The 27,455-nt window shown below is 40.1% G+C and overlaps 1 protein-coding gene across 1 annotated transcript in view; it reads right to left on the bottom strand.

Annotated features, from left to right (window-relative positions):
* Positions 1-27,455, bottom strand: part of fam189a1 (family with sequence similarity 189 member A1) — a gene marked incomplete at both ends in the record, with an annotated part of 77,017 nt that overhangs the window by 36,853 nt on the left and 12,709 nt on the right. Inside the window, one exon of the mRNA XM_079184532.1 lies at positions 5,859-5,915. Within this exon, the coding sequence (XP_079040658.1) occupies positions 5,859-5,915 (57 nt within the window). The remainder of the gene's footprint in view (positions 1-5,858; positions 5,916-27,455) is intronic.

Raw genomic sequence — 27,455 nt, 5'->3', positions numbered from 1 at the left:
GGTCTTCAGAGACATACATACATTTACATAGTCTGTAATATTCCAAAGTTAACTAATCAAAACAATACTGTAGAAATGCTATGTAAACAGTGTGTTCTTATTATCCAAAACAAGGTCAAAGTCAGACTAAGTATAATGAAGGTGAGACCTTAATTAAACTATAATTAGATTTTTCACCGCATTTTGCAAAACATCCATATGACATCTGGTGACATGTCAACGCTTTCAAAGCAGAGCTTTGAGCAAAATGCTAACGTCAGCATGCTAACAAGCTCACAATAACAAAGCACTAGAAAAGTCTGTAGGATTCATCCTCTTGAAACAATGAATGTCTGTACCAAATGTCATGGCAAACCTTGCAGTAGTTGCTGAGATATTTCAGTCTGGAACAAAGTGGTGGATTCACTGACAGACTGTAATACGTAAATATAAAAAAGTATGATAGCCTGGCTAAAACGCGCAGCTCAAAAAATGCTTTTGCAAACATTTGCATATTGAGTAAACCCCAGTAGCAATGTAACAGAAAGCAGAAACAACAGCATCTTTAATAGCGTTTGTCTCTATGTTCCATAAACAACAATATAGTTCCTTTGGCCGTTGGAATAGTTTGATCAAAAACACTGTCCTTTTGCGAATAAGCTCAACAATCGCAGTCCATGCAAACAAAGTCAGCGGTGCAGACAAGCACTGTCTGACATCAAGACCATGGTTCAGCTTCACAGCCCTGCTCAAAACACTAAAGGACAACTTGCACTCACATCCCTGTGGAAACATGAATGTGAAGTAAAAGCTCATGTTAGTCTCTCTCACTGCCTGACGCCTCACAAGTGCAGTGACCGTTTCACCTCAGGACTGCTGTGCCTCTCCATTATTTAAATCTCTCCACACTACACTTCAGTCCAGAGAGGTATCGGGTCAGTCCAGTGTACACATCGCTTTCTTTTTCTGAATGAAACAGCCTCACAAATATATACAAACTAAACTGGGTATATATTCTAAACGGAATAGTTCAACATTTTACAAAATTTGCAGAGAGTTAGAAAGATCAAATACCCTCAATTCTGAGAATTACTAGAACTATAGCTAGAATAGGTTGTGTTTGAAATCACGATTAATTTGTGGTGCAACGGATCATAAAACTCACGGTTTGGATCGTATCACTGATCAGAGTCACGGATCAGATCAAAGATCGGATCAGCACAAAAGAAAAAAAGGGAGCAAATATAACTTTTTTTGACACCTATACCAATTTCTGATCATTGATGATCCATATTGGGAGATCCAGATCCCTTTGTTGTTTTGATTATACAGCTGGTCTACAAGGCTCCAGACTATTGTTGTTGCCCACCGTCCATAATAATCATTTCAACCGCACTCTGAAGTCAGTTTAACCATCAAAAATTCTAAATGCTAGATTTTATTTTGTTATAGTCATTTATAGTGTTTTTTTCTTCATAACAATAAAAGATTGTATTTTTATTGATTAAAAAAAATATTGTCATTAGTAGTTTTAATGATGTATTATAAGCTGCTTAGAGCTATCTACCTTTGCCCAATACTCATTTTCACTGAACAGAACCTGAATGCATCATAATGTAAGTAAACGTAACTTGTGATACTCTCTTGAGACTGAGACTCCTGGATGTGAATAAACCTGGCTCTAAACATGTATGTTTGCGTATGGATGAAACAAAAGAGATGCAACATATTACAAGTTAATTTAGCGTTGTTGGTATGGTATGTGTATTTTTGAACAGTGGACAAAACCAAGCAACATGTCTCCCCCTGCTTCCAGTCTATATGCTAAGCTAAGGTAATTGCCTCTTGGTACTATCGTCTCATGTAATGCTCGGCTTGAGAGGGAACACATTGTACAAAAGCAAAGAAAATCAAGAAGACGATGTTCTGCTACGGCTGGTAAGAGCTTCATTGGAGTTGCAGAGGTTCAACTATAATTAACTGTAAATTAAACACATTTAGAAGTATGTAGAGACATTTGTTGTGTGTACTGTACATACTTGCACTTCAATAAAGCAATCGCAACGATTTTCATTGAATTAAATGTCTGTTAAGTCAGTGTCTATCGCCAAAGGAGGTAAGACAATGGTGATTGAGCCTATGGGCCACTGATGAAATACTCTACACTGCAGACCATCTCTGTCTTGTTTCCCGGCAGGGCAACCAAGGACTTAATGCCCCCTAACTGTCTATGTCTTTCTGTCTCTCTCTAAACACATAATCCATCACAGTCACAAACAGCAGCAGACTGCAGGTAGTCTTGTCTTTCTTCTGCCTCAGAGTGATATGGGGTAAACCTGCCACGGCATTAACACAGCACACTCGACTGGCTAGGAAACTACAAGATAAGGTAGAAGAGTAGGATTCCTCCAAACATGGACACAGTGTATTTTCTCATTCCACAGAGAAAAATATAGTAATTTATCTTTGATGTGGAGTTTACCAGGAAAGTTTGGGGAATTTCATATTCAACACATCTTCTCTCCCCACAATAGTGCACCTGTTTTTCCCACTCTGGCATAAAAGCATCCAGTCTCCAACCATCAAAACATTACACTCAGTGTCATATGCTGACTGCAATGTGTCAAAACCAAAATCTTATCTCGTATTTTTTATTTATAACTCATATCTGTCTCTAATACTTCAGTGTAACAGAAATCTCAGAGTGTTGTGGACACTTTTGAATATATTAAAATACTGACAGTATTTATTTCAATATTTTATACCAATTTTTTTAGAACTGCAACTAAAGATTATTATTGTTATTTGATGAATCAATGAATCCTTCTGTCTATAAAATGGCAGAAAACAATAAAACATACCCATCCAAACATAAGGAAATAGAAAAGAATAGAAATCCCACTCTTACACCTGTCCTTTCACTATGAAGATACAGCTAGTAGCAGGTTAGCTTAGCTTAGCATAAAGAGTGGAGTCTTGTCATTTCTGTAAAGTTCTGTAACCTTTGGACAGATTCAGGCTCGCTGTTTTCTCCCTGTTTCCAGTCATTTTGCTAAGCTAACTTGGGGGCTCTAAATACGCTAGTAATGGACAGATAGGAGAGTGGTATCAATATTCTTATCTTTCTTATCTAACTCTGTGCAAGGAAGCGTATGAACATTTGAAAAAAAGCAAAATTCTCTGTCAACTGACTAGTTGAGTAATTAACTTATTCTGTTAGCACTACATTTGTTAATAGAGTAAACTCCTAAACTGCTCAGATGGTAGGACTAGCCCCTAGACCTTGTTTTTATCATTCAAGACTTTGATCTTGAATAAGTCAGCAAAGAAAACCAAGTCTCTAACGCACATGCTTAAACGGTTTGGAGAAACTCCAGCTATTACGAATCACGATGCAGAGCATGGCCTCCCACAGTTGGCTGGTGGGTTGGTGCAGGATTGCCAGGCCTGAAAGCATCCAGCCGGTGTATTAGTCACCTGCCTGTCAGTGCTGGGTCTAGGCCAGAAATGGAGAAGCTTGACTGTCAGCACTGAACGTGACATGCTATAGTCACAAAAACTACACCAGATATTACCTTTTAGACCCCTCTTCAGACAGGAAGCAGTGGCTACCACTCTGGCTACCATCTCTGTATTCTAGCAGGCACACACAGTATTCTGGTAAATTACTCATGCTTTTTAAAGAAAGAGAGGTAAGAGGATTTAACTATTTTACAGTGCACACTGTGTGACCAATTTCTGCTCACACCTCCAATGATAGGATCTTTCCTTTGATCCACAAGAGCAGAAATGATTCCGATCCCTTTCTCTGTTGTAATATCACACAAAGGCAAAGACAGGGAGGGGGAGGGGAGTAGAAATGTGAAGGGATGCAGAAATGTGTAGCAGGCAAGCAAGGTGATAAAACTAAAGGGAGAGGGGAGGGGTACAACCATGATGCGGTGCAGCAGTAGAAATAAGATGAGATTATTTATGGCATTAAGAGAGCATGAAATAGAATCAGGAAGGGGCTTGTTTGTGCTGCACCCAAATCCTGATCTTTAAAGGACAAAAAGACTGAAAGATATGCAGTCAGAGAGAGACCATCTTCAGTCAACAGTAAACCACATTGCCCCTCTATCTCTCTTTGTAGTTCAAAGGAGGGGAAAAGTATGATTTATGTTATACATCACAAATGCAGGCTTCGGGATTGTGGGCTACAACATGCACTACATGACAGTCAATTAAAGGTTTTCTGGCTATTTTCTGGCAGAAAAATGACTCTTTGGAAATGTTGGAGAGAAATGGAGAGAAACATTTCCCCGCTCAGATGTAAAGTAACAGAGCAAGATCGTGTTATCTGGTTATTAATCAAAAGTAAAAAGCCTTCACTTTTACTCCTAACACATTTGACATTACAATTTCTTATGACTTTTCTGACGAGAGCACTCTTAAATAAAAAAAGAGGTTTCTAGTTGAGAGTAGATCCTAGATCTCTGCAAAGCAGAGACGGAGCTGAACAGACATGTCTGATGAAAATACACAAGCTTAAGCAATATGTATGAATCAAAATAGGCTATTATTTGCATTTGATTTGACCATTTGACAGGACGATACAAAACGTTTTTGCTGTTGCTGTTTTTTTTTATCAGGTGTACAAACAACAACAGCGGTCACTTTCCATACAGCTTCACTGCCTTAATTGTCAATTTTGTACTGAGTTTTAATTATTAATGGTATATGATTTACAGCAGCAGCCGGTATAGGGAGGAGTTTAATATAATATCTAATATCTGTGAGCAAAAACAAGAATGCATATATTTATACATTATACAGATAATGAATTTAAAAATGACTTAATGGTCTTTCGTCAATTTCACCTGTTAATTGGCACTAGATACCTGAAGGAATTAGAGGGAGTAAGAGGGCGTAGTAAAATAATTGTGTCTTATTGCTCACACCCAGCAAAAAAACGTCTATATATATATATATATACATACATAAAGAGAGAGAGAGAGAGATCTATCTATCTATATATATATTAAATGTCTAAACATGCAAACAAAAAGAAAGCCAAACCAAACCAAAGCAGGAAAGACATTATGTCTGCTAGTAGAAGAGAACCATCTGATAAATCATGTAGAAAGGAGAATTTAGTACCACATTGCATACAAATCAGAGCCAGCTTCTTTGTTGTTTTCACCCATGATAAATTAAAAAAAGAGAGAACATCAGATTTTCAATCAAAATCAAGTGGTGGGCTAAAGCTACACCGTAAACCCTATTCTGAATTAGTAACGTTCAACGATTTTTCATCTGTGCAAGCACTGAGAAGAAAAGTGTAAACTGCGAAGACTTTGCTCTTGTAGTTTCCAGTCCAGTGGCTGTGAAAACATACAACACTGGAGCTGTGATCCAGGGATTTTAACACAACCTGAACATGCCACAACTTTGAAACCGTGTTCACAGAGATTTACTGTTTCTATGGCTGCTAAAGTGTGACCAGTCACAAGGTTGTTTTTAAGACATTTTTAGCACTCTGTCACATTGTATCAATAAACTGAGATGACAACTTGAGGTCTATTTATAGGCTTAGATATACTGTATATATTAAATCGATGATTCATTTTAATAAGTAATTAATGATTGTTCTGCATGTGTTTGCTACAGCATAGCAGGTTATCAAATACAGCAGGTAAAAATGTCTTATGCGGTGTCATGATTTGCATTCTGGTGTAGTGTGTAAACTAATAGTATGTGGTGATTGTAACAGAAAATAAACAAAGTATCTGTTTCAGTGTGTAAATATGTGTCCCGTACGACTTCACATCTTGAGTATCATTGCTTTGTTCAAAGTTGTCAGATTAGCAGCTGAGTGTGGGCGTTCAAAGGACACTCACCACAAGAGAGAGCGGCCTCTTCCATGACACCACACCAATCAGTCCAGAGAGCAGCACCTGGGAGAGAAGACATAAAAACAGATGATTGATACAGACAAGTATATGAAAAAACAAAGGTGGATATGTCTGAAGAGAAATTCCGATCAATAATGACAACATTGCAATCAACAAGATCATTACGGAGATCTTGGAGATGAGTTTGATGGTGCAAAAACAATGAGCAGTCAGGTGATCTTATAGGTTCCAAATCGTTTGTGCTAGCAGCTCGGGATGCTAATGTCGGTCCACCAGTTTGATCTGAATCGATTGCCATTGAATTTGGTATCGTGACATTCACCATTCCCAGAAAATGTGCGCTACTGACTTTGGTGATTCCCTGATTTTTCATCTAGTACCAGCATCTGGTCAAAATTACGCTTTGCCCAACATTGTACCATTCCCATCACCCTTAGCTGAACTTTGTCTTTACTGATAATTAGCAACGGTTAGCATGCTAACACAATAAACTAAGATTGTTGAACACAGTAAACAAAGTTAACTTCTGCATGTTAGCATTGTCAGTGTAAGCATTTGGTATGCTACGTTAGCATTTAGCTCAAAGCAATGCAGTGCTAAAGTACAGCCTTCGAACAGCTGCTACAATGGCTGTAGACTCTTACGCCTAATTTGTATTTCTGCGAAAAAAGTTGATTTGTGGAGCTCGTAGACAACCGCAGAGACGCACAAATCCTAAAGAATGAGACTACGCACCAGCCGCAGGCAACGCAAAACTTATAATAATATTATATATTAATATTTCCAAGCACAGTTGAAACGTCAAAACTATTGAAGAAAATCCCTTCCCTTCCCATCACCTCAACTCCCTTTTTTGTAAAAGTAAAGTTTATTACCCAACTGTGTGTTGTAAACATCCTTCACAGTTTAAAGACCAACTTCCTGGCTTTGACATACTATACTCTCTGTAGATGGGCATGTACAAGTTTGAAGGTGAACAAAAAGTTAAATGGGGGATTATTACTAACATTTCAGGTGCCTTCACTTTCTGTTTTACCTCCAAATGAAGTGTTTTGCAGAATCTGTTGGCTTGTTTATAGCCTGTGTGATCGTCTGAGCACTTGTTTCTTGCTCCCTCAGACCTCACTATTGTGTTGTGACCATGTTCTCATTTACTTTTGGTAAGTTCAATGTTATTAAAGCAACTAAAATCAAAACTGTCCTATATTTTATGTCCTATAAAAATCAGGTCTAAAGAAAACTTAACGCAGTGAACTCTTCTAGGACTGTAATGTGCCTAAGTGCCATTTTACATCTTTTCACAGTTGGTTAGCTATTCTAAAGTGTCTCCAGTTTCTTACAAGTGTGATTCACGCCTCACACAACTTGATACTCCATACAGGAAACTGTGCGCATACTTCTCATTTCATTTGACTGTCAGGGGCTAAAAATGATCATATAGGCTGCTAAAAGTACAGTTTAGTTCCAGAGTTGACTTCATGGATATTCTGTGTTTATTTACTTACTGACATATGTCATTTGTTTGTGATACACATCGCAGCTCAGACCAATAGGCTCCTTTAGTCACAATCTGAACAGGAAGATGAGTTCAGGACTCACCTCCCATATGATTTGTTAGTTACGGGAAGCTTCATTCATTTAGGAAGTCTCACTGAGATCAATAGTCCTGTTACAAGATAGACTTGAAAACAATCTCCATTCTCCACAAGACATCACAACAGGACAATGCAGTCACACAAAGCAATCATCTCACAAACACACACACACACACATTAAAACAGTCACAAATATCAGTTAATTAAAACCCTGAGAGGAATTCATGTCTCCAACTTCAGTTTGTTTTGCAGTTCATCTCAGTCGAACGGTGCAAATCCAGTTCAGAGTTGGTATGAGGAACTTTTATAGCTAACATGTCCAGTGACCTGGTGTCATGTTGGTTACTTTCTATCTAACCAAATTCTTAAGTTTGTTTGATCGTACGATGTATCGATTACATTTTCATTGACAGCATACAGTAGGAGTACAGACAGCTAAGCTTTGTGCTCTGGTGAAAAGCTAGGTAAAGGCTTTGAGGAATAATGTACAGAAAGAAATGTCCATGATTGCGACAGCAGCTGTCCATTATACCTGTTTTCTATGAGATATTTCCATTCATCTATCACAGTGGGCTGCAGCCTATCCTTGCACACATTGGGCCAAATATTTACTGTAAGAATACTTAATCCATAGATATATAAGAATAATAAAAGTATACTGTAATAGCAACATACTTAAATAATTCCTGTTCGTTTAATGTCCTGCCAAGAAAATTGACATGCAAAAGACAACACTGAAAAAGCCCTGCAGCAAGCGTAGTGATACAGAAGGCAGCAAAGGAGGAAGTGAGCTGTCGTTACTATAGAGTGACAAAGTCCACATAGGAGGTGGATGGTGACGGATGCTGACCGCTGTTAGTTTCCAATCGACAGTCAACGTGGGTTTCTTTTGACCATGACGACAATCGTCCCCTAACCTCAACCAAGAGGTTGTTATTGTGACCATGATGACAAGAGATCCCTTACTAAGTGGTTATTTTAACCCAAACCCTGATTTCCTCCTTTCTTGTCCCTAAATCTAACCAACCTGTAACTATAGCATAGTGGCATAATACAACTGATTTATCTTCCAGCAGTGATTTGTAGCGGTTTTGGGAGCCACAGACAAACGATGCTGTCCTGCTGATGAGGGCGTCAGATCAGAAAACACTCCCATTAGTCCATCGAGATGGCACGGACAAACGGTGTATTTTGTCCTTTAAATCGGAGGACTTCTTGTGTTATTACCCTGGCGACTTCATCAGGCTGTCTCTCGGGACTTATTGATGCTCCAGGTTTTTCCATTAGCACTGATTTGCTTTTAGATTTTGTGCTCCATCTACCTGGAACCAGTTACCTTTCAGCTTGATGCGTTTGCTGAAATGAAACAATTCAAGCTATCTGGACTCATCTTGTTGTGATGTCTGAGCTTCCCTCTGATACGTATTACTCCCATGTTGTTATTGAGCTGTCCGTTTGATTTAGACTGTCTGTTTGTCTTTTATAACTTCGTCACACTAAACAGCAGATGTTTTTTTAAACGAGACGCCTGATTTGATTAAATTTAGATTAAAAAGAACAACCTATTGATTTTCTCAGCACGCTTCACTCTGGGCGTGGTGTTGCATTTTTACAGTGCCTGCTTCTGTAGGTGTGGATTTGCGTATCATCGAAAAGTGTGTGAACAAAGGGTACTTATAGCCTCCAGCGCTCTATTCCTCCATGGTCTCTCTCTGTGCCTTTCACCCTTCTTAACCCTCCATTTAACGCCAACATGCTCTCCCCATTCCCCCACCGAGCTCTCCTCCTTCCCTTCAATTTTTTTGATATCCGCTCTCTCTCTTCCAGTTTTGCCACCTTTTCCTTGCCAATTTCTGCCTGTATTACACTCCATCTCTGTATTTCTTGCTCCCGCTCGGCGCCCACTCAATCACGGTGTATTTCTGCACTTACACACTCACTATCCAGACTTCTCACTTATATTTCCCTCTCCATCTTGTTCCACTCTCTAGTCAATCTTCCACTTCTTCACTCACCTTGAGACCCACAGGACCCTGGCGAATGGGGTGTCAATATTTCATGTGAGCAAACATACACATTTTTGGGACACTTTCGGGGACATTACATAAACTTACATTCATTTCCTGGAGACTTAACCTAACCACTGCTTGCCTGACCCTAACCCTTACCCAAACCTTAACCACTGACCCAAAGATCAGCAGTTTCCATGTCGGGGACATGACTTCTGTCCATACATGTGCTGTGTTTTGGTCTTTTCTACTGCGATTTAATGATAATAGAAAGATAAACTTGATACAAACGTATAATTTAATTACAAAAATGTGGTTGATAAGTGTATAAAATAAATTCCCCTCCCTTATTTTAGTTTACACGGTGAGACCATATTCTTTAATTTTCATATGTTCAAGTCCACAGTCATGCTTAGATAGAATAAAGCCCGTAACCCCCTAATGTCTGGTTGTGTTGCAACTGCCAGAGACAATGTGTGTCTATTCTGGCTGGTGTGCCAGTGTCTGCTGTCTCTTATTATTGTCTTTGTCATTAAAAGCTGGTCTATTTTTGTCAAAGAACTACTTTTTTACAACTACTTTGTTTTTTTTATTTTAAACACATCTCCTCCAAAGTCTGTGAAGAGAAGGAGCGCTACAGTTTTCCTTTTAGTAATATACACTATTTAGGCAATGTAGATAAAAAAAAATAAGGATTGCAAAACAAGCATAAAACAGCAACAAAGTAGAAATGCTGCCTACGTACAGGTTTAAACTGCAGCGGCCAGCAGGAAACAGAGGCCTGTGTTACTGAAGGTATTCACCCTCTCCATGCAATGCGACAAGATCAAGTTCAGAGATGTTGTGACACCATTACAAGCCTGCCTCTCTCTCTCTCTCTCTCTCTCTCTCTCTCTCTCTCTCTCTCTCTCTCTCTCTCTCTCTCTCTCTCTCTCTCTCTCTCTCTCTCTCTCTCTCTCTCTCTCTCTCAAATGCATTCAACAGTGCACGACCAAGGTTGAACTGAGCTCCTATCACATTGCAGTTTCTGGTTACTTATCCAACTATTTCAGTCTCAGCAGAGATTTCCATAATTATGCAACTTGAGGTTGCTCAACTTATATTATTCCTTTTAGGAATTCAGAAGGAATACCTCAAGTGAAAGAGTGTGTCAAGCCCAAAGGGATTATTTCTTGTCCACCACATCTCACTCTTTTATACAGATGTTTTTAACATCATGACTCTTATCGCATTGATGTAGAGGCATGGAGCAGATGATGTGCCCTCTTTTGTGAGTACAAGCAAAGAAACAGATTTAACATTGAAGCGCACTGTTCCTTCATCCATGTTGTCATTTGTTGGAGATATCAAGGGTGCTATCTTACCTACTGCACGCACGCACGCACGCACACACACACTCGCTCACTCACTGATGGTTGAATGATTACCATGGCAGCAGAGACTAAATGTAATTGAAATGTGGGGAGGCTCTTTCTCTCTTTGTCTTACTCTGACCTTTTTTTTTGTCATGCCATCCTTTTCTGTCCCTCTCCAGTGCGTCCATATATACAGTGTGATGGACTGTGTGTGTACCTGTGTGCACATGAGTTTCTGTGTGTGTGTCTGTGGTTTGAGGGGAGAGACAATGTGAGAGCGGGAACCATGTGATGACTTTGCTGGTTGTCAGTCACTGGAGGCTTTTCCCCTTGGCTGCTCCCAGAACAGGATTAACATGAAATACTTAGCAGCATTAGTCACTGAAACCTGGGCAGCACACACCCACTAACATACTGACAAAAAATGATGAAGCATCTTTCAACGTGTTTGCATATTTCCTGATGTCCTATCGTAATTTTATAAACTTTTCACAAGACATTCACAGAGTCTTCGTAAGCAGGACTTTTTTTAAGGATAATATAGTAGAAGCACTTCCATAAATTGTTTTGAGCCTGGACCACAGAACAGCTTTTCGTTGGTCGCTGTTGGTGCAGTACAGTACATGAGGTTAAATTAGGATGAAAACTGTCAATAAAGGATTTTTAAATACAATCTGTAAAGTGCAAATATGTCAGAACTGAGGTGAAATGCTATCTAAATGTAGTAATATTTTCATTTAAGGGGAGATGGAAATGTAAGTTGCCAAATCATGAAACATGAAAAAATGGATAAGCAATAAATAAATAAAAATCTGGAAGAAATTAAAGTTTGGTTGGATCTGATATATTTTAAGGAAAATCTTGAACTAACTTTGTACATATTTCCTAACAGAGGGTTTTATGTAAATAAAAAAAAAGTGAACACTGTGAGAAATTTGTTCAGGAACAACAAGCTTTAATTTCAGAGTTGGATAACATTTAAAGACACTTTGATGGAAGTTATTCAGCGGAGCAGGATGTTCACATCATTTAGCATATCAGCTTAAGTGACACATAGATGAAGGAAACAACTTAAAAATGACAGGCGATTTGATAAAGTGAGCATATGAAACAGAATTATTTTTAACTGCAGCGCCTCTGGACTAATATGAAACTATTAGGATAATCTCTGTGTATCTATGACTCGGCACTCTAACTGTTTCGTTACAGAAAAAAAGGCATGTGAGCCTTGTTGGATTCCTAATGGGAGAAAAGTGATGAGGCCGTGCTAATTTCAGTCACACACACACACATTCACAACCCAGTAAACAACGTCAGTATCAACACCTGCATTTTACTATGGAAGAAGAAAAACATGAAACATTTTTTCGATATTTGTTGTGGAAATCTAAATCATATAAAATGTGTGTGTGAATGAGTGATGTTTTCCATCTCACAGTACAGTAAGCTATTTTCTGTCCCCGACACAGAGTTTCATTAATGATTAGTGTTGTTAGGTGCACTACTAAAATGCAAAAGTAGGACTTAGGAAACTTCTGTTTGAATTAAAGTTATCTAGTGATTCTGGAGACTTCGGTGACCGTTACTTGTGCAGCGCACTGCAGTGGTTTATAATCAAGCATGTCATGACCAGGATGAGGATTAGCACCTCAAAGTCCCCTCTTAAGAAAAGGTTTAGGTCTCTTGAGTGATAAGAGATTATGAGATTGACCACCCGTTGGTAAGTGGTGATAAAGGAGTGAGCTGAGCGGGTAAACAAAGCGCTCACTGTCCTCTTCGGTCTCTGTACCAACACAAAGATTTGGAGTACTTGACTGAGAGAATGAGCTGCGTTTGTGTTTGGTCTTAGTCTAGAGTAAGGAGCTCAGTGATTGAGAACATCGATATCGACGGACTTCTCCTCAACTTTGTTGGGAGTGGGTTAAGGTGGTTGAGACACTTGTTAAGGCGGCTTCCTGGACACCTCTCTTTGAATATGTCCTCAGCACTTCTGACTAGGAGGAGACTCCGGGCCAGATCCAAGACACAGTGAAAGGCCTGCATCGGGTGAGCTCTTAGGAAACCCCCCTGAGGAGCTTCTGGGGAAAGACACTTGGGCCTCTCTGCTCTGCCCTGAACTTGACACGGATTTGAGAAAAGTTCAGATCTTCTCTATTTGTTACACGTTTTCAATTACATTTGGTGGAAATTGATGTTATCGACTACAGGAAAAAAGTTTCTTCATGATAAATAGGTTCTTCACCATTTGTTCAGTAGAAATTATTTTCTCTTTCAAATAGACATTGTCTCTGTAGTTTACACTTTGGCAATTATACAGTTCACTAACTGGCAGTAGAGTCAGTCATTAGTGCTGACATCTCCAAATTGCTGACTTGTTTGAATAAACTGCTTATTTTGTCTTGATTCCCTTTTTCTGTTTTCTCAAGTAATAAAGTACTGATCCTGCATATACATTTAAGTGCTGCTCACTGTGTATTTGTTATTCCATACACTGTTTTTCTTTATACACAAATGACATACAGAAACTGAATTCACCCCAACTGCTATAGAGAGCCAACAAATACAGCAGTAATTGGTTTACTGCAAGAAGGAGATAGAAACAGTGAGTTGAAGTATATCCAATTAGAAGAGCCAGTTGGCATTTAATAATGAACTCCTGTAGTCCTAATTTGGTTAAAGTCCACTCTGTGCAGGTAGTAGATGAGTTTAACAGTCTTCCAGATATGCAGACATGCAATAGATGTACAGAACAGATCCAAATAGCAAAAAATACAATATGGAAACCGTTAACAATTCATTTTTATTCTATAATTGTTTCTAAGCTTTTGTTTAAATAATTTTCACATCTCATTACGTGTTGTTTCTTTTGAAAAATCAATTTTCAAGTGGGCGAATAAACAACCTCTTCCTGCTAGTATCCAAAGTGAAGACTTCCATAATAACCACACGACAAAGGTGTTTGTGACTCCATATTACTGATTAGAAAAGAAAGATATGCGAGCGCTGAAACTGCTACGGATTTTACCTAAATCACAGTCTTGACCTATTCTTATTCATTTATGCAGGGCGCCAATCAAAGAAGCCATTACTGGGAGTGAGGGTTTAGAAAGCAGGCCGCTTCTCAAACATCATCATTGCCAAAATGGATGGAGCCAGTGCGGTTGCCCTGGTAACCACGAACTGGCCATTTGCCAGGATCCATAATGATTTCCCATCAGCTGCTGCTCTGAGAGGGGCAGGGACCCTCGCTGGTTCAGACAGACTGACTGCACATGAATCCCCCGCATCACACACACACACACACACACACTTTCACAGATATGTTATTCACACTCATATTCTGTAGAAACCCTGTCATCTATGTTACAACTAAACACTGGAGCCAAAATAAGCAGACCTCTCTGATGCACACAAATGCCGCACATACGGCCACGGAGTCAGCTCCTCTCCTGCTGCTCTTTTTCAAGTGAAACATCCCTTTTTATTTCCGTTCCCTTGCGCTTGATGTTGGTCAAGAGATGAAAGTCCTTTCTACAGAGTCAACCGTTTCGGGTCTGAGCTCTTCCATCTCCGCAGCCTTTTAGCACGGAGTGAAAAATGAGTGAAAGTGTGAGTGCACAGTTTGGTGTGAGTGCATGTGTGTGTTTCTGCACACAAGGGCAGGCGTGTGTTAAATCTGCAGAATAAGGCTGAGCAGAATATGTTCGGGGAAGCTCACCATCCTGGCCTTTAATAAAATGAAGAGCCGCTGATTAAATGGTCTGTAAGAGAGCTGTCTTCTAAGAGTCTGCTACGTGCGAATGTACAGTATTGTTATTATGATTTATCTCCTGCTTAAACACCTTATATTTTCAAATTTATTTTTAAAAATGAAACATCTCATTAATAGTCTGATAATCATCTTCAAACACGTGCACACATTAATGTTCCCCAGACGAATTTGTCCAATATGAGTCGACCGCCCACCTGTCTCCTGTAGTCTGTTACCATACACATCAATATACTTGGTGATGCCATCTCTTGCCTTTTGAATTTTGTGCATCTCATATCTCTCTGATGCGTGTCCGTTGGGTTTCACTCTCTATTGCACTTGGGGGTTTACGTTATTGCTCTCCCTGCTGATTCCTGCCCTGCTGCGGAGGAGCACCTAGTAAACGTCTGTGATTATTTATGCTCTAAACGCTTCTATACCCTCATACTCGTGTCTCTCATTGAAACAGGAAAAAACAGTGTGTATTTTTAGAATGAATAGTATTGATTAAGAATGACAATCTAGGGGTTACGTTTTGCTTTTGAGCAAAAAGGGCCATTTAGTTTTCCATCAAAGTCTTCATTGGTTATGTGAAGCTGCATCAAATTTAAAATCTGATGATATTCTGAGTTCACAGGAGGAAAAATAATGAAGCTCTAAATGGGGATAATAATTGATCACTTATGATTAACCTTGAACATTTTTTTTCTGTGTGTGTGTGTGTTTGTGTGTGTGTATGTGTGTGTGTGTGATTGTGTGTGTGTGTGGATGTCCCCAAATAAAAGACACATGAAGGTGAAATGCAGCATCAGGGGATCTGAACTCCTAATACTTATGTGACAATTTCAGCTTCCAGACACCTTCAAGTGACCTTTGCTGGCCATGAATGAGCAGCACAAAATGTGTCCGTATAAGTGTGCATACCCAGTCAGTGTGAATCTCAGAGCGCATGTGAACCACACCGTAGAGCTGGTGAGATGTTTGATGCTGCTGTACAGAGTCTCTGCACTGCAGCCCGTCTAACCGGAGCTCACGCTGACAAAGCTAACAGACAGACATGTGCATTTGGCCTCCTCGTGTTCCCGCTGCTTCAACAACAGCAGCAGTTTTCTTCCCCCAACATCCGTTTCCTACAGTATTCCCTTTTCTCTCCCACCCACCCATCTGCTCCTCCCTCCCAACCCCCCCTCCCCCTCCCCCCATCTTGTATATCATCGCTTCGCTTCGGAGCGCAGCAACTCGCCGTCGTTGCCATGGAAACAGCGGAACAACAGCAGGTTGGCTACTGCTGCTGCCTGGTGGGGGGGGGGGGGGTGTGGGGTGTGTGTGTGGGGGGGGGGGGGGGGCGTGGCCTTTCCTCTCACTCATAGGAGGTGTCTGTAGTACACTCTGCTGAATCCATGAATCAAGACAGGGACGTCTGTCTGAATGTGAGTCAGAACTGAACAATAGCGTGCCAGAGGGGAGAACATGCGTTGTGGTTATCAGCAGTGGTGTGCTGCAGCCTTAACAGCAAGACCGTGGGTCAACGTGACGTGAACTGGAGAATACAATATTTACATGGTTCCATTAAATAAAAGATAAGCCCATTGAATGTAATTTTAGCATTTGTGTTTGGCCAGTAAACGACGAGCTCCTGTTTGACATATACAGGACTGTCTCAGAAAATTAGAATATTGTGATAAAGTTCTTTATTTTGTGTAATGCAATTAAAAAAAACAAAATGTCATGCATTCTGGATTCATTACAAATCAACTGAAATATTGCAAGCCTTTTATTCTTTTAATATTGCTGATTATGGCTTACAGCTTAAGAAAACTCAAATATCCTATCTCTAAATATTAGAATATCATGAAAAAGTATACTAGTAGGGTATTCAACTAATCACTTGAATCGTCTAATTAACTCGAAACACCTGCAAGGGTTTCCTGAGCCTTGAAAAACACTCAGCTTGGTTCAGTAAACTAAATCACACGTATGGGGATTATCACAATATTCTAATTTTCTGAGACAGTCCTGTACATGCTTGCTTTCCATAAGGTGGAGTCTAACAGCCCCGCCATCATAATGTAGATACTCATTAAATCCATAATAACGCATGTCAGCGTCACTGTAAAGGGACAGATGAATTGTAAAAATGCATGGTTCACACTTCACCAGGATAAAGCTGAAAGTATCCTTTGACCACGTGAATCACTATCATCATCATCATCATCATCATCCACCTCATCTACACGGAACATGTTTCAGCCACGTTTTTCAGTTGTTCACCTCATGCAAGTTCTATTTCGATCAATACAGCTGTCTTCAAGTTCATATTCTTTCATTTGATGTGCGTACCTACAGTGATTATGTGTCACACCATGAGTGTCTACGCACCATGAAATATAAGGAAGAGGGTGAAACCCCTGATATGCAACCCTATGTGTCTTTTTTTGCATTCATTAGACAAACGGTAGGTAGCTGACAGGAAATGAGAGGAGAGAGGGGGGACATGCAACAAAGGTCCCCAGTCTGACTCGAAGCAGGGGCTTTGTGATAACATGGTCTCTAAAACCTCTACGATCACAGGACATGCTGTGATGGAAGCTAGAAGACAAACTAATATATGTTGCATTAACAATATAGTGACCTTCATGTTTATGCTTTGAAAAAAATTCTCTAGGAAGATATTCCAGTTTTAGCCGAGGATGAGTATGCCTTGATCTGGCCCTAATGCATACACTTATCGATCTTCCAGGTACACACACAAGTGCATAGGGCTGTATGTGAACAGTGCCACTTGTGTTGGAGAGAGACAAAAGAGGAGAGGCTGCATGGCGACTCTCTGGCTTCTCTTCCTGATTTTGCTCTCTATCAGACTCTCCGTGTCTTGCACACAGGCCCGTCACACATGCATGAGCACAACACAGTTGCACACGGAGTGCCACTTGTCATTTCACAAGAGCTTCTTTGAAGCTGCAACAAATGAAGATGGAGTATGGAAAAAAACAAAATATCAATGTCTTCCTTTCAATTATCCAGATATGTTTGCACCGGGGGACCTTACACTGGCTGCATCACTGGAAGGAAAATCGACGCAAGACACGTTTGGTTGTTACATTCTCACTGCAGAGAAAATCAACACAACAGACACAACATATCTTCACAGAGAGGGTGTAAATATTTAACTACAAAATACTTTAAATGACAGACAGCTGACAATATCTCAAACGTCCCTTCTGATGGTGTGATGCACTGCTCAGCTTCAGAGAGTTTGTAATCTATACTACACTTTGAGTGCCATGAGACAGTGACACGTTTTGACTCTCTGCTGTATTTCACCAATCTGGCAGCCACTGAAAATACCTCTCAGGGATTCACATAAAGCTGTGCGTGTGTCCCACGCATGAGTATTAGGCTGCTATGTTATGCAGGAACTTGCTTTTCTTTTTTTGTTGTTTTCTTGAAGACAAGTTGTTGTGACAGTTGCTGTTGGGAATGCCCCGCTGCACTGGGGTCATACAGGCCTTAACAGTCGCCCCCCCACTCACTTTAGCATACGTGTGTGAGTGCATGGATGTTAAGTGAGAGACAAAGGCAGAAGAAGGTACTGATCCACCTGGATGTGACACAAAATGTAACCTTAATATTGTGCTCAAAGTTGTGGATGGGCACTTTTTGGGGCCTCAGTGGTCATAATTCAGGAGTAAAGGGCTGCGGCTCTCAGCAGTCTGCAGCAGTGAACCAGCCATGCATCCATCCTGGATACAGATGCAGTGACACCAACAGCTGAATCAGGCTTTCAGTTGTGTGCTGACAGGATAATCTGGCCCTGCAGCCAACCAGATTTGAAAGGAGAGCATGGCAGACAGAGAGAGAGAGTGTGTGTGTTGAGTTGTGGTTTGATGGGTGTGTAGATTGTAACCTCTCATCTGCATCAGCCTGGCTCAGAATCTGAACAAAATAGCCCACAACCTTTTCCTAAATATTTCAAACTATTGCTAACGTATACTGAGAAGTTATGTCCCAGAGTGCAGCTGCACATCTTTGTAAATCTTTGACTGAATCTAAACAAAGCTGCACTTTTATTCAGCTTTTTATAATATTGCAAACAAAAACTTTTGCTAAGAGGGATTTCTCTCACCCGCTCACAGACCAGGAGCTTTAAATATCCTCAAATATATCTCTCTGTCTGAAGCATTGAAGCCCCAATAAATGGTGTTTGCTCACTAACTTACAGCCGACAGCACAATAACTTAATTCACCTGTACCTCAACAGGATTTACAGCACACAAACACACAATTAACACCTCTTCTTTTTACACATACTGCAGCTGCCCTTACAAAGTGTATAATGTTGCATGAAGTATGCATTCAACTGGGACATACTAAAACATGGCACCTTGAACGTTGACCCTTGTGCTCCTTAGCTGTATATTCACAGATTTAAATCATATAAATGAAAACAGAATGAGCTCGGTCTTCATTTTGTTCTATAGAATTCTTTAATGAGGCCGTCTCATCAGACACTTAACTGCTATTCTCTGTGCTGGTGGGTAACCTTGATGTCTCTGCAAGCACAACACTCTCCAATCATTCGAATAAACTAAGACAAACACCAAACTGTCATTCACAGGGAGGCAGCTGAGCGACACTTTCAAGTCAAGAGGCAATTAACGCTGGGAAAGGCCTCTGTGAATGATTACAACCACAAGCTCCATTCAGTGGCTTTTAATGACGATGATAGGTCTGCCTGAACACAGAGACGAGTTCTCCATGACATGTCTTAAGCTCACTGTACCAGGTTGACTCTCTGAGTGTCTCTGGCCATGATTTGAAAACATTTTTTATTTGGGTGACACTTAAAGGATGACTGGTTGGTTTTAGATGCTTCCATTTCTGGGCACAAAGTTCCCTCTACACAGTAAACACATCTAAATAGGGATGACTGTACTGAACGGAGGCAGCTGGCATCCGTTGGTTTGTTTCACCATGATTAAAGCTACAGGCTGCTACTTTCATCAGTTAATCAGGCCTTTATGAGCACACATGTGTGGCGTGTTGGTTCCGCTACATTATAGAAAAATCAACTAGAAACTCTGGGCAAAGTAATAACGCAACCTTCAGTTGTCACTATCTGACCGACCAGTTATTCTGCTTATGCTGTATCTGGACCTGCTGCAGACGGCGATTTAATGGCTGTTTAAATATTTCCCCTGAAGTCTTGTCTCCCCAAGCCTGCCAGTGGGTAATGTTCTCACTTACATGTCAGCCGGGCGCTGTGGCCTGGGCTGAGAGACGTTCATACGATACAACTTTACACAAGGTTTGAAGAGAGCGGAAGAGACAGGCGGCAGCCTCCACAAGGACTTTACTGTGCAACCTCCACTCCTCTCCAGAAATAAAGCGAGTGATTTAAAGCTGCATATATTTCCAGTATCAAACACTCGCTCGCTGTATACATGATAGGTGGGCGTAAAAACCTTATAGTTTCCTATTTTCTGGATGACATCCCAGCTGTGGTAAGCTTGAATTCACGTTAATTACGACCTGAAAAATCCATAGAAACCTCTCTAACTAGTCTGCTCTTCATCATAAATAGCTAGTGTGAGACTCCATGCATCACTCATAGCCTCTTTAATGTTTCAATGGTCTGTCAGAAGATGTGTCTGCACAATGGTTGTAAGTTGTTGCATATTTAACACAACCAGAAAGGAAACTGCAGACAGAAAAGTTGTCAAAATGTTTTTATGCCTGGTTTGTGCAACTAAAAGAAGGAGGATCTCTGCATACATGTAAGTGTGCTCACCACGAAGCCCCAAAAAATAAAACATATAAATGGTAACGGACAGAGAAAACAAATGAATGGATGAAAGTAACTTCCATTGGTAACTATTTTCTCCAAAGCGGCTATGATATATTTTTAGAACATTAATGTATCAAATATGAAAACAATGTGACACCATGAAACAGCTTTCACGTGGGGATTTTTATCACCTGAATCTGTAGCTCCTCTTGGGCTTTACAGAGAGTTTCAGCTCATTGTTTAGCCCAGAGTTCGGCCCAAAACTTCACTGTTTTGGTTTATGCATTTGCATTTTGTTTTTAGCATTTTTGTTTTGCTTGTATACACGCTATACAAATATAGACATATTTCTGGAAAAGCCTATTTTCTCAGTGAGCAGAGGTCAAGCCTCAAGCCCCAAAAATGCATTTGTTGGCACCATGTACATCCGCCTGCTACATACATACACCTGCCTTGTAATTTAACTAGGAAGCTGGCATCCCTACGACATGCTCTTTTATTAATTTCAGAAGCCGCCACATTGTTTCTACACACAGAGACTGAAATAGCTCATGCTACAGATTTATAGTAGTTTTTTACTTCAAATGTTCTGAAAAACTGATTATTTTCAAAGATAAAAGTAAGGATAATCCTTTAAACCCTGCACACTTTCCACTTTTCTTTTTTTTTTTGTAACACAAATAGACACACAATAGAAGCTGATCTAAATGTTGCCAGAGTTTTAACAGCCAGCTCTAACAGAGGGGGGTTGTGAGATGTTTTCCCAGCTCACTATCAGAATAATTGTACGACAACACCCAAGAAAAGCATGCGTCACACCAATGAACACACTCAGCTTCATGTGACCGCAGTTGTCCACACAGCACATTCATCATTTCATCAAGGAAAGCATGATCAAATGAGGGCCGCTGACTCCCAACTCGTTGAAGATGTGTGGCCAGTGTGGTCAAGCACAATTATCACCCAGGAATGTTAGTTACACTTTACATGTGATTACGCCGCATTACACACAGCTAAAGGAAGATTAGAAATATAACAAAGAGAGCAGCTGAAACCAGATGAGCAAATGTCAGTGTTACATCAGCGCAGCTTTCGGTGACTTCACCTGAGATCGCTGCCTCTTAATTACCTCTATATTTGATCCACTGGGATGTATCGGTGTGAGTTTGTGTTTCAATGTATGTCTCAAATGTCCTCCGAGAATAACTGGTATCATCTCTATTTTACCCTCCTGCCAAGCTCTCAGTTTTACACAGAAATACATCCCTTTAATAAATCTGCTATATCGTATTGCTTTGAGAACGCCCTGAGGGCAAAAATCCTTTGCCAAGCAGTGTGATTTATGTTTTTTTTCTCAGGGGCAGTTTTTATAGAGCATAAAAACATTTTGGCAAACTCTCATTTGTACTGCTGACATTTGTTCTCCTGGTAAAACTTCAGGTTACAGCTCGCTAATTAAAGTGTAATTATTCAGTATATCTGGGGGATAAACACTTACTGGGCATAATATGCAAGTAGAAAGGACACTTGAGTAAAAATGTTCATTGATTCAAATGTTTATTGATTGTAAATGCCGGGTATGTGGGCTGCTGAATAAAGTGGCCCCCTTTTCACAGTAATTTAAGTGTAGTTAAAGGTTATGCAGACCGTAAAATAATGTCCGTTACCTTTCCTTATTCACTGTACTTTTTCCCTTGTACCTACTAGTAAGTGTGCAAAATATTTTCACTGTGATTTGATGGTCGTAATCAAAAGTATCATCATTTTTCTTTACTATTTACAGCTACTCCTGCTGTAAAAGGATGATTCGGTTTTCCCCTCTCCCTGTCCCAGACCAGCACACCTTCCACCTCTGAAGGTTGTAGTTAGATTCAGTAGATCAGCTGTTTTGTTTGATGTTGATGCAGTGCGGTGCATTGTGTGGAGTCAGCATTGTGTTTTACTGCCGCCTCTGTGCAGTTGTGCTTATTTTGCCCCTTGATTTTTTATTTCACGGCTTTGTGATTAACTTTCAAGGAGAAATGCCCCCATTCATTTCTGTCCCACCACAAATAAAGCAGTACTGAATGCATAAGGTAAATGTCACCTGACTTGCACACACACTCTGCATTCGAGAGTATTTTAATGGAGAGAAAAAGCAGTTGGCTGCAGCTGCACTGATTAAAATATTAATATATCCCATTTACAGTAGCTCCAACTGAATATATATTGTTATTGTATTTGTGTTTTTGTTTTATTTTATTTTATTTTTTTGCTATATGGACTCATGAGTCTGAAATAAAGTTGAATTTAATACCTGAACAAACAAAGTACAAAGACTACATGTATTTGTACTCCTGCTGCTGTGTACTACGGCAACCTGACGTGACCCTCTCATGAATTCAGCCGCGACGATAACCGGATGCACAAAACAGGTTAAATCCATTAAAACAGATTGTCCTCAGTTTGTCTACATTATCTATTTGAGCTGCAAGGTTGTCTGCATGGCATACTCATACCCGCCCGGTAATGTCAGCGAGTGTGTCAGTGAGTACGAAGTTAACAGTAATGTTACAGCTGTGAACAAAGCGGTGCAGTGTGTGTAAAGTTTATTTGTCGTTAAATAAATGCCCGTGAGGAGACCCGTGAGGAGACCCAAGCTTAGTTTCCCAGTCTTGCTCATCGGCCAGCTGATGATCAAAGTGAAGATAATTAGTGCTTTTAAGGTGGACTGACCTTTAAGGTGGACCAATGCTGTTCTCCTTTAGGTGACAAGCTGCTGCTCAGAGTTTTCTTTTCACTCTTTAACTGATGGTTAAACGGTTAATTATTAACATCCATACTGCAAACGGTGCTCTGTTCGTATCAGGAAACACAAAGTTGAATTTTGAATTGTCAGCATCAGAATCATGTTGTGTATTTGATTTGTTACAGTCATAAAGTGACGAACATCAGATGAAAATTAAACATGTTTTTCATATTAGTACTTGGTATCAGCAAGTACTCAAATAGTCTTGGTTTGAAACAATATTTGATCGGAGCATCCCTTGCTAAAATACAACATTTTATATGATTTTGGTACTTTTTCACAGGGCCCTGAAAGAGGTCGGTGTTAGGTATAGATTCAAACACCCAGAGGGAACTGAGCACCGTGCAATGGACCAACACTAAACCTAAAACCCCCTCAATTTATCAAAGTGGCCCCACAAATCAATGTGGATTACTTTGGGAGAGAGCATTGCTCATGTAGCAGTGCATTTCCATTTACCACACAACAATATTGGCCTTTTGGGAGGCTGTGGTAATTTTGTCTATTGATCAAATCACAGGCAAAGATCATATAACCGTGTCTTGGTTTAGGCAATAACTCACATACAGAGAAAAGGCGAAACCATCATCTCTGTGTGGAAAACAGCATATAAACACAGGCCCGCACACAAACTCTGCACAGCACAAACAGACCCTGGGCACACAATCACATCACTGTAGAGGTCAGACCAGACTCAGGTAACATATTGTCAAATAATAAAGGGATTATCCCTGTAATCCAAATGGTGAACAACACCTCCACCACAGCAGTGGGTGTGACCTTGTCTGATGTGAGTGCAGCCGTTGGTCTGCTGAAAACTTCAAACCATCTGTGAAATTCAGATAAGGCAAGCAATTCAAATGTATACAGTGTAAGCCTTAAAAGGAATAGTTTGACATTTTGGGAAAATATGCTAATTCTCTTTCTGGCAGAGAGTTAGATGAGAAGATTGAGCCCACTCTCAGAGAGTGGGCTCAATCTTCTCTTACTTTGCAAACCCTTAAAAAATCTTAAATCAATCTCCCCTTGTTCTTTGTTTCTTACAAATGCAGACCTTTCAGCCTCGACTCGCCTGTGAAGAAAAATCCAGTGTTAATCACATTGAACCCCAGAGTCATTTTGAGTATGCACTACTCAAATATTCTTCACCTTGATATCTCACTCTCCAACACAAACAACACCGACTTAAATCATGTGGGAGTGCCTCCTCGGTGCTACACTCAATTATAAAAGAGGAGGGGTAGTTCTTACGAAACCCCAGCACGGCCTTGGATGAAGAACAAGTCAATGCCACATGAAGAGAATCGATGCATTGAGCGGGCGTGTTGGAGACCTGCTGCTCTTCATTTGCACTCCTCAGACTGAGGCTGGGTAGAAAGGAAAGGCAGCCTTGTTGCTCAGTGGAGAGCACATTTCAAAATGTTGCTGGAGAGAAACAGAGAGCTACTAGGAATTTTTAAAAAAAACACTGTGGATGCGAACATCAGCTGACCTTGGAAAGTGTCACAGCGGAGAGTGAGAGTCAGACACACTACGATGTGAGGCTGCTAATAATGGGAGTCGTGTCAACACGTCTTACACTCTCCTGTTATTCATCTCACACATGAACACACATTTGCTCCTCTCCACTTAAAAATCAGCTACAGTTTTAATGAGGAATATCTACGATGGATGTTGCCACAAGTGCAACACTTTGTCACTTTGCATCTTTTCCTTCTTCCATTACTAAACCACGCTGGTAACTGTCTTATTGCAAGAGAGATAGTAAGAGGGAGAAGGAGGAATTGACATGAGTGGCACAAACATTATTACCCAAAAGTCAACACAAAATCCTGTGAGTCACATACAGTATAAAACACATAATGCAGTGACAAAAAGCGAAGATCCCTTGTATTTATCTGCTGGGAATGAGCAGAGCTCGGGGTGTTGCTCCACAGCAGAGTTGCACAACTGCTCCTGCTGCAAGTTGTGTTTGAGTAATTTGTGTTATTGGAGTAAGCACTGCAGGGCTACGCAGACAGCGCCCTAATTAAACGTGCTTTAGCTCATCCCCTCTGCGTTCTGCAACAGAAGTACAGGAAGGTGAGATATGCAAAGTCTAAGCTCCTGATGCCACATTGGTGTCATATTGTTCAGACCGTAATTACAAGCAGCCATACCTGAAATAAAGTGTCAACGAAGCCCCGTCGCCACTGGCAGTTATATCTAAATAAAATCCAATATTAACTCAATTACAACCCATTCATCTTAGTCAAACGGAGCGGTGCAGTTTGTATCTGGTTTCTCTTGTTAAACTGCGACACAAAGTAATTACGGGTTTCTAAAGGGTGTGACTATGGACATGATGACCATCATTATTAGATTATCGACTTATCATACAACATCATTTTTTATGACCTCGCTATTGCCCGTTGTGTTTACATGTTTGTTTGTTACATAAGAAAGTCACCAACATTTTAGCCAACATGATGCCAGAATAAAGGGTTTTCCCAGCCATCATAGGACTTGGACATATCGAACACGTTGCACATTTTTGCTAAAGAAACCAGAAGGTCCAGTTTATTTATCGTTTTGGTTGTGTGGTTTTATTATATTTATGTTTTATTTATTTACGATAATTAAATCTTTTTTCACATTCCAATTCCAATGTGTGAATATTTTTAAGAATTAAGTTCATTGCTCTTTTAAAAAGGGTAGACTTGTATTATTATGCTATTTTATCATTATATTATAGTGGCATAAAATAGTCTTAAAACAACAATAACAATATTTTTGGGACAATGAGTCATCCAACAAAATTAGTTGTCGTCACAGGCCTACTGGTAACCATCTTGGAATAATGTGTAAACACTTCCAACCTGGATTAATGGGAGGTTTTCCTGTCGTTCCCATCCTGTGTGAATACAGCATTATTCTTTTAAGTTCTAAATGTTGAATATTTGGATGAAAACTCAAAAACTACATCCATAATGTTGTAATGAGAAGTACATTCTACCCAAATGTAACAGAGCAGATTCACAATACAAACACATACAGTTTGTACATTTTCATCCACCTTAAAAAGATTCACATTTGAACCAGCCTGAATAAAAAGGGGGTCCAGATACTAGTCTAACGGTAGCTGGTTGATTGAAGGGCCTGGGTGGTGCAACACTGCAGAGACCAGGGTTCTGTCCCTGACAGTGGTGCTTCCAGCCTCATCAAACACAATTACTTTTGTTCACTGGTGAAGCTCGTGCTGCAGCACTGGCGACTTGTTCCGGTTGGTCAGTCTACACTCTCTGCTTCTGTCTATTCCCTCCCCAAGACAAGAGTGGTGGGAGTCTGCAGCAACAAGGGCTGCAGTGCAGACAGAAGTGATCCCTCCAAACTCAGGAGCAAAGATGACAATGCAAAAACAAAAAGAAAGGAAAACATGCTAATTTAATCATTGATGCCTAATCATATTATAATTGTTTATAAAGTAGTTTACTGTAATGCTTCCGTACAGGTTGCTGCAGCAGCAACATGCTTTAGTTCAACTCTGCTCGGCCTCTTTCTGACAGTGTGACATTTGGATCAAATCATCAATAATTGTCATGTTTCAAAAGACTGCTGCCTTGCCATGTTTGAAGCCCACAGGTTCTCTGTTGTTTCATAACTCCAGCTGTTCAACGACGCAGGCTGCATCATCCCCACACATACAGACTCATCAAACACGCTCAGAGGTCTCCTTTCATGTGTTGGAACCTCAATCCAGCACAACGTTGATGTTGGACAATTCTGCAAAACCACAGTATATAATTATTCCTATGTAAGTGACTCATAAGTCTCTATTGCACAAATGAAAGAATGCAAGTTAAACTTTGCCCATACAGCCAGACAACGAAACTTTATCATATTTTAGATTTGACTGACATGTTTGCTCATTGAGCATCACCTGTTTTTCTTTTATTGCATTTCAAAATATAATCTGTTTATCTTGTTTGAATATTCTTCATATATGAATAAGATTAATTTCACTTTAAATGGACTAGAAAACTCATGCAAATAGTCAACACACAAAAAACATCTTCACCAGGTTGAAAACAAAACAAAACCAAATACAGATACAGACAAGTGACAAATCACACAGAACAAAGCAGAAATGACGAGCAGCGAGTTGCTATATTTGGTTGTGTTTTCTCACTTGGCAGCATTGAGGGGAAAAAAAGCAGCACATTGGTGCACATAAATTGGTGAAGATGTTTTCTTCATTTCCTTGAGTGTTTTCAGTGTGTTGAGCTCTCAGGGCCACCGTAAATTGGGAAATATTAA

Source organism: Pholis gunnellus (assembly GCF_910591455.1).
Source record: "Pholis gunnellus genome assembly, chromosome: 1".
NCBI lineage: Eukaryota > Metazoa > Chordata > Actinopteri > Perciformes > Pholidae > Pholis > Pholis gunnellus.
The sequence above is the reverse complement of the archived record's forward strand: the minus strand, read 5'-3'. Positions and strand labels throughout refer to the sequence as shown.